Source organism: Callithrix jacchus, chromosome 2 (genome assembly GCF_049354715.1).
Source record: "Callithrix jacchus isolate 240 chromosome 2, calJac240_pri, whole genome shotgun sequence".
NCBI classification, from domain to species: Eukaryota; Metazoa; Chordata; class Mammalia; order Primates; family Cebidae; genus Callithrix; species Callithrix jacchus.
In genome coordinates this window covers 116,096,709-116,111,727 of record NC_133503.1, presented here as the reverse complement: position 1 = coordinate 116,111,727, position 15,019 = coordinate 116,096,709, and the positions used below count along the sequence as shown (strand labels likewise).

The 15,019-nt window shown below is 37.9% G+C and overlaps 1 protein-coding gene across 22 annotated transcripts in view; it reads right to left on the bottom strand.

Moving 5' to 3' along the window:
• The window catches only part of KIAA0825 (KIAA0825 ortholog), a 451,052-nt gene that overhangs the window by 379,196 nt on the left and 56,837 nt on the right, over positions 1-15,019 (bottom strand). For 12 of the 22 annotated variants that reach the window (XR_008479837.2, XR_013532229.1, XR_013532230.1 and 9 more), the window contains exons 3-4: positions 11,286-11,342; positions 7,111-7,242 (exon numbers count right to left, since the gene is read on the bottom strand). Coding sequence is in view for 18 of the 22 variants with exons in the window: in XM_035292225.3 (XP_035148116.1) it covers positions 7,111-7,242; positions 11,286-11,329 (176 nt within the window). In the remaining 4 variants the exon portion in view is untranslated. Of the gene's footprint in view, positions 1-7,110; positions 7,247-11,285; positions 11,343-15,019 lie in introns of those variants that run through there. The other 10 variants (XM_008991795.5, XM_017969783.4, XM_078365160.1 and 7 more) reach the window with 2 other exon arrangements.

Below are 15,019 nucleotides of genomic sequence, written 5' to 3'. Positions count from 1 at the left end.
AAGGAATGGTACCAGCTCCTCTTTGTATGTCTGGTAGAATTCAGCTGTTAACGTGTCTGGACCTGGACTTTTTTTGGTTGGTAGGCAATTAATTGCTTCCTCAGTGCCGCTATAAACATATGTGTGCATGTGTCTTTACAAAAGAGTGATTTATAATCCTTGGGTACATACCAGTAATGGGATTGCTGGGTCAAATGGTATTTCTGGTTCAAGATCCTTGATGAATTGCCACACTGTCTTCCACAATGGTTGAACTAATTTACACTCCCACCAACAATGTAAAAGTGTTCCTGGCCAGGTGCGGTGGCTCTTGACTGGAATCCCAGCACTTTGGGAGGCCAAGGCAGGCAGATTAACTGAGGTTGGGAGTTCAAGACCAGCCTGACCAACATGGAGAAACCCCAACTCTACTAAAAATACAAAAAATTAGCCAGGTGTGGTGGCATATGCCTGTAATCCCAGCAATTCGGGATGCTGAGGCAGGAGAACCACTTGCACCTGGGAGGTGGAGATTGCAGTGAGCCAACATTGCATCATTACACTGCAGCCTAGGCAACAAAAGCGAAACTCTGTCTCAAAAAAAAAAAAAAAAAAAAAAAAATTCACCCACATCCTCTCCAGCTTCTGTTGTTTCCTGACTTTTTAATAATCATCATTCCAACTAGCATGACATAGTATCTCATTGTGGTTTTGACTGGCATTTCTTTAATGATTAAATTTTCTAAATATGTTTGTTGGCTGCATAAATGTCTTCTTTTGAAAGTGTCTGTTCATATCTTTTGCCTAGTTTTAAGGGGGTTGTTTTTTTCTTGTAAATTTGTTTAAGTTCTTTGCAGATTCTGGATATTAGCCCTTTGTCAGATGGATAGATTGCAAAAATTTTCTCCCATTCTGTAGGTTACCTGTTCATTCTGATGATAGTTTCTTTTGCTGTCCAGACACTCTTTAGTTTAATTAGGTCCCATTTGTCAATTTTGGCTTTTGTTGTCATTGCTTTGGTGTTTTAGTCATGAAGTCTTTTCCTGTGCCTCTGTCCTGAAAGGTATTGCCTAGGTTTTCTGCTAGGGTTTTCATGGTTTTACGTCTTATATTTAAGTTTTTAGTCCATCTTGAGTTAATTTTTATAAGGTGTAAGGAAGGGATCCAGTTTCAGTTTTCTGCATATGGCTAGACAGTTTTCCCAACACCATTTATTAAGTAGGGAATCCTTTTCCCATTGCTTGTTTTTGCCAGGTTTGTCAAAGATCAGATGGTTGTAGATGTGTGGTGTTATTTCTGAGTCCTCTGCTGTGCCATTGGTCTACATATCTGTTTTTGTACCAGTACCATGCTGTTTTGGTCACTCTAGACTTGTAGCATAGTTTTAGTGGGAGAATTGGAAAAGTTTAAAAAGTAGGAAATATAAATGGGGCCAGAAAAAGTTTAGGCTAGTGAGCTGCTGAAGTGCAGGATGCTGTCTGCCCAGGATGCGTTCTTAATTCTGGAGAGAACAAGAGGGCTGGAAAGGCCCAGTTAGAGTTGGAAAGTGGATTAAGGTTTTAGTCTGTGTTCAACAGTAGATGGAGGAATTAGTCCTTTTCAGGTTTCTTTCTATGGGGCCTAGTTTTGTTCAGTAGGAGGGGAGAAGAGGTGGGGATTCTGTGAGATGTAGTATATGATGAAGAAACTCAAAACTGAAACACAAACAAAGGAAGTTATAAAAAGGACTGCAAATATTAATTTGCATCTTCTTATAACAAAGTGCCAAAATACTGCCAGAAATAATAATAGACAGTAAAACCTTTGAAATGACTGTTTTTCATTTTGTATAATTTGAAATGGCTACAAAGTATGTTAATATCTGTGTGTATAAGTGTGTGTATATTTACATATACATAAAAAGCCATCATGTGGAAAACATGAAAGAAAATTTTTAATATAGAAGCTCAAATAATTTAAGTATTATATAAAAAATAAGTATAATCTATGGAATATGTACCATCTCATTAATAAGCATGGTTAAATGTCTCCCCTCTCTCTGCATTTTCTAGATTAAGTCAAATAGTATTATCACTGGTAGCAATTCTCTTTTTTGAGACAGTGTCTCACATTGTTGCCCAGCTGGTGTGCAGTGGTGCAATCACAGCTCACTGTAGCCTCCACTTCCCAGGATCCTCCCACCTCAGCACCCCAAGTAGCTAGGACCACAGGGGTGTGCTACCATACCAACTAATTTTTGTTTTTGTTTTTTGTAGAGACAGTGTTTCACCATGTTGCCCAGGCTGGTCTCAAATTCCTGAGCTCAAGCTATCTGCACACCTCAGCCTCCCAAAGTGCTGGGATTACAGGTATGAGCCACCATACCTGACCCAGTAGCACTGCTTGTTCCTTCCTTCCTTCCTTCCTTCCTTCCTTCCTTCCTTCCTTCCTTCCTTCCTTCCTTCCTTCCTTCCTTCCTTCCCTCTACTCCTCCTTCCCTCTTTTCTTTCCTTTTACATTTTCTTTCATTTCCTCTCTTCCTTTCCAGATAGCCTGTTGCCCAAGCTGGAGTACAACAGTGTGTGCAGCCTCAAATTCCTGGGCTCAGGCAGTCCTTCCACCTTAGCCTCCAGAGTAGCTAGGACCACAGGTGAGCCACCAACCATGACTGGGCTGATTTTTTTTTTAACAGTAGAGATGGGAACTTGCTATGTTGCCCAGTGCAATCTTAAACTCCTGGCCTCAGGTGATCTTCCTGCCTCAGCCTCCCAAAGTGTTGAGATTACATCTTTCTTTATACAAAAAAAATGTAGTCAAGCTACATTGGTGGCAGCAAAACTTACCTCCTAAGGCACACACACAGTATATAATTAGAAAATGGAAAGTAAAATAAATGGTTAAGATACAATTATATTTACTCAACTGAACATTAAGGGGGGAAAAATCATTCTGTGTCTTTTTTTTTGACACAGAGTTTCCCTTTTGTTACCCAGGCTGGAGTGCAAGGGCGTGATCTAGGCTCACCACAACCTCTGCCTCCTGGGTTCAGGCAATTCTACTGCCTCAGCCTCCTGAGTAGCTGGGATTACAGGCACGCGCCACCATGCCCAGATAATTTTTTTGTATTTTTAGTAGAGATGGGGTTTCACCATGTTGACCAGGATGGTCTTGATCTCTTGACCTCATGATCCACCTGCCTCGGCCTCCCAAAGTGCTGGGATTACAGGCATGAGCCACCGTGCCCAGCCTCTGTGTCTTTTTTTTTTTTTTTTTTTTTTTTTGAGACAGAGTCTCGCTCTCTCGCCCAGGTTGGAGTGCAGTGGTGCTATCTCAGCTCACTGCAACCTCCGCCTCCCAGTTTCAAGTGATTCTCCTGCCTCAGGCTCCCAAGTAGCTGGGACTACAGGCATGCACCATATCTGCCCAACTTTTGCATTTTTAGTTGAGATGGGGGTTTCACCATATTGGCCAGGCTGGTCTCAAACTCCTGACCTTGTGATATGCTTGCCTTGGCCTCCCAAAGTGCTGGGATTACAGGCGTGAGCCACTATTCCTGGCCAACTCATTTTTATATAACTAAAAAATGTACCTATTGTGAGCTCAGAAGAACTTCTGTACTTCAATATCTTGTTAAACTAGTAAGTTCCACTCAATTCATTACTGCTATACACAGTTTTCAGTTAGGGAACTAATGATACTGTGGTATAACATTCATAGTGTTTCTCTTTGGCAGGTTATTGAACTCTTGTAACCTATTTTGATATTGTTTGAATAAATGATTGATCATCACTAATTTCTGCTGTCAGACCTACTAGTCACCTAGGTCTGACTTGAATGGAAACGAGAATGTAAAAGTGAAGTGGTCTGAGAATGACACCCTCTCTTGAAGGGTGGGTTAAGGTTCAGTGACCTTTGGGCACACTGCTCCATTCTGGTGGAATCACTGCTTTGGGGAGGCAATAGAACCTGTGGCTCATAAAATCTGATGCTATTAAGAAGAGAGAATTCACAAATAGATGTCAGGTTCACTGCTACTTTAAAAATTCAAGTGTAAGAAAAAAAATCATATTTTAAGATGAATTACTAATTTTTTTTTCTTTTAAAAGTATGGAGGAAACCTATACCATACAGATGTTCATTACTTATTCAATGTACACTACTGAGAGATAAATAGAACTGTTAGAATACAAAAATGCCAAGGGTAATTCAACTACTGCAGTGTAAGTGTGGTATAACTGATTCGTCATGACATACAATTTTCTAAAAGCTATTCTGTTAGAAAGCAATAAATGAGTGCATAAATGATTTATACTCTTCTGAACCACAGTTATTATTCAGTGTTTTATTTTTAAAAATATATATACCCTCTACTATTATGTTTATTCTCTGGAGTATAATAAAAACATAATTGAATTTGATGAAAAATAGACTTGATTCTAAATGTAGCATACAGCATATACAGCTACTTCCTTATTTTGTCCCTTGTGAAGATCAATGGTCACTTGAGGTAGTTCTGCTCTAGGTTCGTTTTAATATATGGGCAATAAAATGTTTTTAATTTAAAAATTATATCCTATGTTCCACACTATATTTTCTTTTTAATACTAGCATCTGAGTTTTGACCTAATAACTACTTTTGAATGCAAATACAATGTTTTAATCACTGTTTTACTTTTAAAAATGATTTCTTATTGACTCATTTTAGGTAAGGCAAAAAATTAAGTATAAGTGGTTTAGTAAATAAAAATTAGCAATTCAGACCAAAAGCATCAGAGTTCAGTAACCTGTTTTATTTTGATGGCACCTAAATGCCATCGTGAAGGAAAATGTTTACCTTTTAAAAAATAATTCAATTTTAAAAAATATAACCATCTCTGAAATTTAGGTAAATGTCTTGTTCATCTATTTAAGAAAATACTATTTTTATTAGTAAGTTCATTTGAGTTGGAAATTGTGCCATAAAATATACAAATATATAACATTAAAGTTAACTATGTGTTATATAATTTATGTTATATAATATTATGTTATAGGCAACTTTTATGTTATATAACTATTATGTTATATGGTTATAAAACATAAAAGTTACAAAATGAAGCTAAAAATTAATTAGTTATTTTATATTTATATGAAATATCAACTATACACTCTGAGTTCGGTTAAGTCTACTTCTAAAATACATATATAATATGTATATGCATAGGTATAGTATAAAGAGAAAATAAAAATTAAAAGTAAGAAGGTTAATTTTCCCTGTTGAAAATAAGGGAAAAGATCTCCCTCCTTTCCTTTTTTCTCAGAACATTTATCTTAGAAAGTTTGTAACTGTAGGCAAGGCACAATGGCTCATGCCTATGATCCTAGCACTTTGGGAGGCCAAGGCAGGTGGATAACTTGAGGTCAGGAGTTCGAGACCAGCCTGGCCAACATGGTGAAACCCCATGTCTACTGAAAACACAAAAATTAGCTGGGTGTGGTGGCAGGCACCTGTAATCCCAGCTACTTGAGAGGCTGAAGCATGAGAATTCCTTGAACCAGGGAAGCAAAGGTTCCAGTAAGCTGAAATTGTGCCACTGCACTCCAGCCTGGGACACAGTGAGACTCCAACAATCAATCAATCAATCAAGCCTGTAATCATAAGCACTTTTTCATATTTTGCCACATATCTATTCCTTGGAAGACTAAATATGCCTTTTACCAGCAGTCCTTTCGTCAGCTTTCTGACCTAGGAATGCCCTTCTCAAGAACCAGGGAGCTATCTTTTCAAAATGCAAGCATCAAGGGAGATAGATAGCTCCCCAGTCTCCCAGTTCCTGTGAGAGAGTAAGAGCCTAACTTCAGTGGTTGCATGTTCCAATTTATAAAACTACCTCCCATCATAAAGACACAAAAAAGTTTGTTTCTCCTTAGGATAAAGCCAATTAGCTAACATGGGTGGTTTTCCCAAAAGTTATGATGAACGATGTGTGATAAAATGTGCTATCCACATTTTGTGGATAGTGGATAGTGCTATCCACTATTCCTACCTGAGGAATAGTGACTGTTTATCTTAATAGCATGTAATGTAATGGAGTGTATCTGCTTTGCTATTTAAAGGGATGAGATTCCCTTCGATTCTTGCAAACTCTGCATGAACTGTCTGTAATGCACATCATATTCTGGTTTTTAATGCTTATTCGGTAATAAAACAGTTTCCTTTCTCTACTACCTTCATAGAGAGGATTTCTGGGATGGGAGAAGATTTTGTTTTTAAGTATAATTCTCCAACAATATGCTATCTTTTGAATATACTTATGCCCATTGTATAAGAACTAACTATTCTTATGTAAAGCAGAAGTAAAAATAGCATAGGAGCATTTTAAATTTAAAAAAAATTTTTAATTTTAAAATTCAATGCAAAATAGTTTTCAAATTAAAAAAGGAAATACTACGTATCATTACTCAATGGAAATGTTTAAAAAGGAAATGCTATGTATCATTACACAATAGAAATTTTTACTGTGGTTTGCGCATCTGTAACCCATTTGAGGTAAATTAGAACCTTTGATCAAAAGGATGCAAATAAGTAACTGCCTGATTACAGGTCTGCAACTACATATAAAGACAGAGTCCATTCTACCAAAGAACACATATTAATGAGAAACCATTGAGCTCTCTCTGTTTCCCCCAGTATTTGGTAACAAGACTTTTTGGGATAGGTGATGACTAATATAGTATAGCAACTCTCTATAAAGTCTCTAGCATCCTACTTAACTGAGAAAGAATCTTAAAATGACCAATATTATGCAAAAATAATTTCTTTTAATGTTCTGTTTTTATAATGTAAGCAATCATGACCTTATACTCTAACCATATTAATGAAAATCTAGGACATCAATATTGACAAGCTCTAAGAAAACATTAGTAGCAATTCAATAAACTTTAATTGCCTATTTCAAGACAGTGCTTATATTTTTTTGTTTTAAAAATACTACTCAGATAAAGACAATCATGTAAACTTTAAGTGAGAGGTAAATCTAATCAATATTTTTGGGGAAAGTTAATAATAATTAAAACCTAAAGTTATCTAAGAGCAGGACACAAATAGACCAGGTAAATGTCATATAAGTGAAATGTGAAAACAAATTGTTTTAAATAATTAACCATATTTACCTTGCAGCATTTTGTTCAATCTTTTCATCAATGTCACTGAAGATCTGCTCAAACTCCAAGTCTCCAGGAGATGAGTTTAACAAACAATGTAGGTCAAAAGAACTATGAGAATATTCATCATCCCAATTCATTCTAAGGAACAAGAATAAATGAAACATGTCAGTTCTCCCACAATGGCCAGATATGAGAATGGGCAGAAATTCATCTCAAGTTGTGATACTAAACCAAAAATAATAATTTCCACTTATAGGCACAATGAAATGTAGCAGTGGGAGAACTAGGGTATTATTAAGCTAGGTAGAGTGTTTGTTATTTAAATTTCATGAGGTGTGACCTAATTTTCACACTTCTTTATGGTTTGAAAGCTGAACAAAACAGCAGCCCACGGAGAGTACTTAAGCACCCTGCAGCCTCTCACTATAACCAAGAACTGTAATGGATGTGACAGAGGCCACAGATCACTGTGAACAAGGGTGGGTGCAGCAAAAATTCAATGCCTTCCCTTAACCCTTGCCAATATACTGACCTGGAAATTGTAGCCTTAGACTTTTTAAAGCTTCACTCCCCTGGGTCTGTTTATATGTAAAGGATACAAAATTTTCCTTGCGTTCTCTAGCACTCCTTGACAACCTCAGTATTGACACCTAACTAAAAATTGAATGATATGATACTCCTTCTTGAGGCACATGCATTTCCCCACCATCAAAGCTTTAATCATTCATTCTGTCTAACTACTGAATGTTTGATAGGTTACATGCCCTGCTGTAGGGACTGGGAATAGCTGCAATAAATTAAATTCCCTGCCCTCATGGAGTTTTCTTTCTAGTGGGGAAGATAGATTTTTTTTACAACACATAAACAGATATGTTTAATCAAAAATCATATAGTGAGAGGTACTATAAGAACAAATAGCTAGGCGCAGTGGCTCACGCCTGTAATCCCAGCACTTTGGGAGGCTGAGGCAGGCAGGTGGATCACTTAAGGTCAGAAGTTTGAGACCATCCTGGCCAACATGATGAAACCCTGTCTCTACCAAAAATATAAAAATTAGCCAGGTGTGGTGGCAGGCACCTGTAATCCCAGCTACTCGGAATGCTGACACAGGAGAATTGCTTGAACCCTAGAGGTGGAGGTTGTAGTGTGCTGAGATTACGCATCCCTACACACTAGCCTGGGCGACAAAGAGTGAAACTGTCTCAAAAAAAAAAAAAAGTAAAGCACAGTGATAGGCTAGATTAAGAGTGATGGAGCAAGGGCAGAATGTGAGCTATTTTATTTAGAAATATCAGGTAAGGTATCTAAAGAGGTGACATTTAAGTAGAAGAAATAAGTGAATAAGCTATGAGGAAAGAAATAAATGGGAAAGACAAACTGGCTTCTTGATTACTTTGGCCAATAAATGACTCTTACCCTATCTGCTTAAATGTGGTAAGAGCTCTCTAGTGAGAGCTAATCACACGACCCTACCTGGCTGCAAAGGTGTCTGGGAAATGCTGCCACTGGTTGGGCAGGGGACTCCAGGAAAACTGTATACCATGAACGGAGATCATTAGTCTTTGGTAGACTGCTAACCTTTCTACCACTACCATTCATTTGGTTAAACTTGATTCTCTTCTTTCATGGTATTGATTTGCCTCAAATGTCTAAATGATCCATGGTAATCCATTCTTATTTATTGACAAAAGACGAGGTTGATATATATTGGTACCTAGCAAGAATTTTCTCTACTGTTAAGAGGTTGTTTTATCCAAAAGGTCACTCCCTGCAGAGCAGGAGGTTGACTCAGATACTACATGAGTGGATACTGTGTATCTACCAGCAAGCTTGGATTTATGAGCAGAAGCAAGCACATATCTGATGATTTCCAGAGGTGACCAACCAAGAATACATTACAGCTAGAGTGGAATTGTCAAAGGTGTGAGAACCAGAGCAACTCTATCTTGAATAGGAGCTGGGTAAAACAAGGCTGAGACCTACTGGGCTGCATTTCCAGATGGTTAAGGCATTCTAAGTTGCAAAATGAGATAGGAGGTCAGCACAAAATACAGATCATAAAAATCTTGCTGATAAAGAAACCAGGCAAAACTCATCAAAACCTTCTTAGGCCACGAGAGTGACCTCTGGTTGTCCTAACTGCTACACTCCCAGTATCATGACAGTTTACAAATGCCACAGCAATATCAGGAAGTTACCCTATATGGTCTAGAAAGGGCAGGCAGTTACCCTATATGGTCTAGAAAGCACACAATAATCTACCTCTTGTTTGGCATATCATCAAGAAATAACCACAAAAATGGGAAACCAGCAGGCCTTGGTACTGCTCTGTCTATGGAGTAGGATTCTTTTATTCCTCTACTTTCTTAATAAACTTGATTTCACCTTACTCGTTGGACTCATCCTAAATTCTTTCTTGCAGAAGATCCAAGAACCCTCTCTTGGGGTCTGGATCAGGACCCATTTCCGTAACATCTTTCTGGTGACCACGGAATGGACTATAGTAAGGATATCCCTGACCTAAATGCTAACTTTGGGTAAGTGGTGGGGCCCAGTAACATCTTTCTGGCAAACCTTGAAGGGACAATACTGAAGAAACCCCCTGATCCAAAGGAAATGGACCGTAGCACTGATCAGCTGACTCTGAGTAAGTGGTGGGATACCTGGGTAAATAAAGGGATTGGATCAGAGGCCCAACTTAGGGGAGTCAAAGTCTCTCCTAAAACAGTGGGTTAGAAGCCCCTCTTAATAAAAGGCAAGGATGCTTGACCAACCTTGGGTTGGAGGCCCAACTTAGGAGGGTTATGATCTCTTATAAGATTTAGAGGGTTGGAGGCCCCTCTTGGTAAAGTCCATTTGGCTGAGAATGGGTTTGGCACTATGGGATGTGAACTGCTATTCTCTTTGGATTAATCTGCCTTGCACTCTTTGCTGATGGCTATAGGTGAAAGGATTAGGCATGTACAGGATCATCCTCCCAAAAAGGGGGAAAACTTGAGAGATGATGGACTGCTGGAAAATATCCCTTCACTACCAAGAAGTGGCCAACTGAACTTCTGAGCAATAAGTAGGTCTTTCTCTGGTCTCCCTGAAGTCTTTGCCTTCCCCACCCTGCCTGAGGCAATGCTTTCCTTTCTCTCCTGTGCAGACCAGTTGAATGAATGGTAAAAATCACTGTTTATCTCATGTAAAGTTTTGATTAATGGGAAAAAGGGCTTGTGAGGCTAGTCTTAAGCTGTAGCGAATCTGGTGAACTTTGTATGTCTGTCTGTATTGTTCTGTCATGAAGAGTTTATATATGAAAGAATTTTGTTTAATTGGCTTAAGAAGAGCTGAAACCAAATCTTTTGTCAGAAAAGTAAAAAATTTAATGCATTTTATTTAGGTCATGTGATGTAATCTTTTTTTTTTTTTTTTGAGATGGAGTTTCGCTCTTGTTGTCCAGGCTGGAGTGCAATGGCGTGATCTCGGCTCACTGCAACCTCCGCCTCCTGGGTTCGGGCAATTCTCCTGCCTCAGCCTCCTGAGTAGCTGGGATTACAGGCACGTGCCACCATGCCCAGCTAATTTTTTGTAATTTTTTAGTAGAGACGGGGTTTCACTGTGTTGATCAGGATGGTCTTGATCTCTTGACCTCGTGATCCACCCGCCTCGGCCTCCCAAAGTGCTGGGATTACAGGCTTGAGCCACTGCGCCTGGCCTCATGTGATATAATCCTTGAGAAATAACAGTTTTAAAGATTATTGGTAAAATAAAAATATCTTCAAAGATGTAAACATTTGGTCTAAATTATGTGGGTTAGATATTAAGTTTGCTAAATACTTCAAGGTCATAAACTGGTTCTTTGACTTTTAAAAGTGATTCAATTTGTTTTGGAGCATTAGATTCTAGATAAGACCTGGGGACATGTGAAATTAGCCATGACCCCTGCTATGCAAAGAAGGTTATAAAGAAAAGAGCTTTTATATAAGAAAGGATCTTATATAGTAAATTTTTGTCCTAAAGTAAATAACTGGTTGTTTAAAAGACATGTTTAGGACAAGTCAAAAAGTCCAAGCATGTCGTAGATTGTCTGTGTAAGTTGTAAAATAATTTATAAAAGGGAATTTATGCATGAAATATGCAACTTAAAGGTGATTAGACCTCCTAAATGCTTCATAAAATGCCACTAGGACTCTTACCTATACAACTTGCCTGCTTTACAGCTGGGTAAGGCCTGGAACATGTGAAGTTCGACACTGGAAAAAAATCAGATGTTATCTGCACTTCTGTCTGAGTCCCAGGCTCCACACCCAGTACATAGTGAATCCCTTACATACCAAGGTTTTTACCAAAAGTAAAAGTTGCTAAGAGTCAATATTTAACATGTAATTGAGACTACTAAAAAAACAGTCTACAGACAAGGCCTGTAAGAAAAATAGAATATACTTTTGGTAAACGATTATAAGAAGTCAAGGTAATGTGTATTTTTTCTTTTTTTTGCCAAAAGGATTGTTTTAAGTTAGATAAAATAAGGCTGAAGGTTTAAACAAATATGGAAAGTTTCTGAAAAATTAATCTTGTAAAAGAAACTGTGTGTGTGAACATATTGGTTCAAGTTAAAGGGGTATTATTGAGTATTTCCATACATTGGAATAAAATCCACAATAGGTTTTCCTTAGAGCAAAAACCTGCTTTTAATCTGCTCTTTAAACAAAAATTGTAAAGGATTATAAAAAGTTTATGAGAATCATACCTTATGGTCAAACTGATTAAATATATTTGTCTGTAAGGTTTTATTAAGAATTCGGTTTGAAACCAATAACGCATTAATGCAACAGTGACATTTGGCGTATCTGGTATAAAGTCATACAGGAAGCATTATCAAATGCAAAATGGTGACTGGTTTTCTTTCAGCTGCATTTGTATAAATACATTATTGGTATATGTTCCAAAATTACAGGAAATTTATAATTCTGAAATGCCTTAGCATATATTATTAATAACTATAATTATTACATAAAATCATTGTAAGCTATAGAGTTAGCCAAATCTGTCAATTATGTTTTTAACTGTGGCTGTCCTAAGATGTTTTGTCATCCACAGACAATTGTTGTCTTCTTTTGATTCTCTTTAAAAGGTGATTTATGTAGAACTCTAGCAGGTGTTCTTGAATGCAGGTTTTCTGATAAGTTTGGAGACTGTGATGTCAGAATAGAGGAAAAAACGTTCAGGACTCTCATGGAGAGCTGAAATGTTCCATGACTATCAAACAGGAGTTAACTGCACATGGACTAAACTAATAGAAGTCTAAAATACTCTTTTTAATGTTTTGCTTAAAATGTTGCCAATCCTTTGTTTTGTTTTTCAGATCCAAGAAAACTTTAATTTTGAGCTACTACAGCTTTTAACAATTGAGTAATGTATACTCCTGTGAACAAAATTGGGGGCATATTTGTTTCTCTCTACATAACTTCTCCAGAATTTGGAAACTATTTGTGAATGTTCTTAATTTAGGGCAAAATAGTTGTTTGCATAAGTGCAATAAGAATCTGTTTTTGGCCAGGTGTGGTGGCTCCCACCTATAATCCCAGCACTTTGGGAAGCTGAGGTGAATGCATCACCTGAGGTCAGAAGTTCAAGACCAGCCTGGCTAACATGGAGAAACCCTGTCTCTACTGAAAATACAAAAATTGGCTGGGCACAGTGATGGGTGCAAGTAATCTCAGATACTTGGGAGGCTGAGGCAGGAGAATCACTTGAACCCAGGAGGAAGAGATTGCAATGAGCTGAGATCTCACCATTGCATTCCAGTCTGAGGGGAAAAAAAGGAATCTGTTTTCATTTGTAACAGGACACAATCAGAGACACTGGTTATTTTACCAAGGCTTTGACTGGAATGATGTGCTTTCATTTAAGGAATCAAACTTGACTTGTAAAACCAATAAAAGGGTTTTGGGGAACTGGCCTCATACTTTGCCTCCACAGTCCCTGTAGAGGGTTTCTAACACGTGGTAAGTAAAGAACGTCACTTTCTAACAGATCTAGGAGCTCCAAGTTATCTTAGGACCTTAAAAGGAGAGGAATTTACCCAACTTATAGGTATTTGAGGGTACAAACCCATGGCTTGGCTTGGCTTTAAAAAATTCCTGAGGTCAGGTATGGTGGCTCACACCTGTAATACCAGCACTTTGGGCGAGGCAGGAGGATCACCTGAGGTTGGGAGTTTGAGACCAGCCTGGCCAACATGGAGAAACCGACTCTCTACCAAAAATATAAAAATTAGCCAGGAGTGGTGGTACATGCCTGTAATCCCAGCTACTCAGGAGGCTAAGGCAGGAGAATTCCTTGAGTACAGGAGGCAGAGCTGAGATTGTGCCACTGTACTCCAGCCTGGATGACAGAGTGAGACTCTGTCTCAATAAACAAACAAACAAACAAAAATAAAAATAAAGTCTCCTTCTATGGGACTGGTTGCATCAAAACCAATTTGAAAAGAGCTTATGTAAGAAATAATTATTCTTGCTGCACTTTATACAAATAATCAGGCTAAGTACAATAAAGCAAATCAGTCTTACCATGATTTGTCTTTAGTAGAAATGGGAAACTGGAGAAATATTATGTTTCAAGAACTATAGTAACTTGTTATTAAATTCTAATCTCATTAGTTGTTTTTAAGTTTGTTTCTGCAATTTAGGCTAACCCTGCTTATTCTTGTAAAGCAATCAGTGATCTCTGGCTGCTCCTCAGAAGAAACAAGAGAAATGGCTAATGTAAAAATCTGGATCAATATTCCAGTTCTGGGCATGTATTGAAATCAGCTAGCAACCTCATATCATCTTGGTTCCAGCAGTTGTCCATTTCATAGGAATACTTCTTCCTTAGTTTACTTTGGATAATTTTACTTATTTTGCTTTACTCTTGTGAAATATATTGCTGTTGTATTCTTTGTATAGAAATGCAGGACAAACTGACTGAATGTTTTCTTAAATCAAATACTTACTAATCTTCCAGGTATCACCTTTTGTTGAAATTCAGAGTTGTAAATGGCCCTCACCATATTGATGCTTTCTGACTGAGCTCCTCTCTACCCTGAACACAAGAGACCCTAATAATTAGGCAGGAATATCATCACCCCATTCAACCTGAAGAATTTACAGAAAATGGATCTTCCTCCCTCTGCAACCCTTAGGTTTAAGGGCTAAAGGTTAAAACAGCTTGCAGTAGGATTAAATTTAGGATTAAGGACTAAGAGATAAAACAGCTTATAGTAAAGAAGCCAGCAAAACCCATCAAAACCAAGATGGCCACGAGAGTGACCCGTGGTCATCCTCACTGCTATACTCCCATCTATGTAAGGTTTACAAATGCCATGGTAACATCAGGAAGTTATCCTACATGGTCTAGAAAGGGAAAGCATGAATAATCCACCCTTTGTTTGATATATCATCAAGAAATAACCATAAAAATGAGCAACCAGCCACCCCCAAGGCTGCTTTGTCTATGGAGTAGCCATTATTTTATTCCTCTACTTTTTAAATAAATTTGCTTTCACTTTATGGACTCACCCTGAATTCTTTCTTGTGCAAGATCCAAAAACTCTCTCTTGGGGTCTGGATAGGGACCCCTTTCCTGTAACAGAATAATTTATTTTTCTCACTCTGGGTTAGTACTGCTTCTTTGTTCTCTCCTAGGCCCTGGCAGAGGCTCAGAAGTAACCTGGGATCTGTTCTGCTTCTCATATTGCGGTCAACACCCATAGCTATATGTGCTAACCACTAGATTTTCAACTTTGTTGAAAAAACATTTCAAGGAGGCAAATGCTACAGCATAATGAGAGGAAGAGGCTAACCTGTTTAGCTGCTCATAAACATTTCTTCAGTTCCTTCCCTCTTTGATGACTACCCTGTAGCCTACTTCATTCTCTTATTTTTGT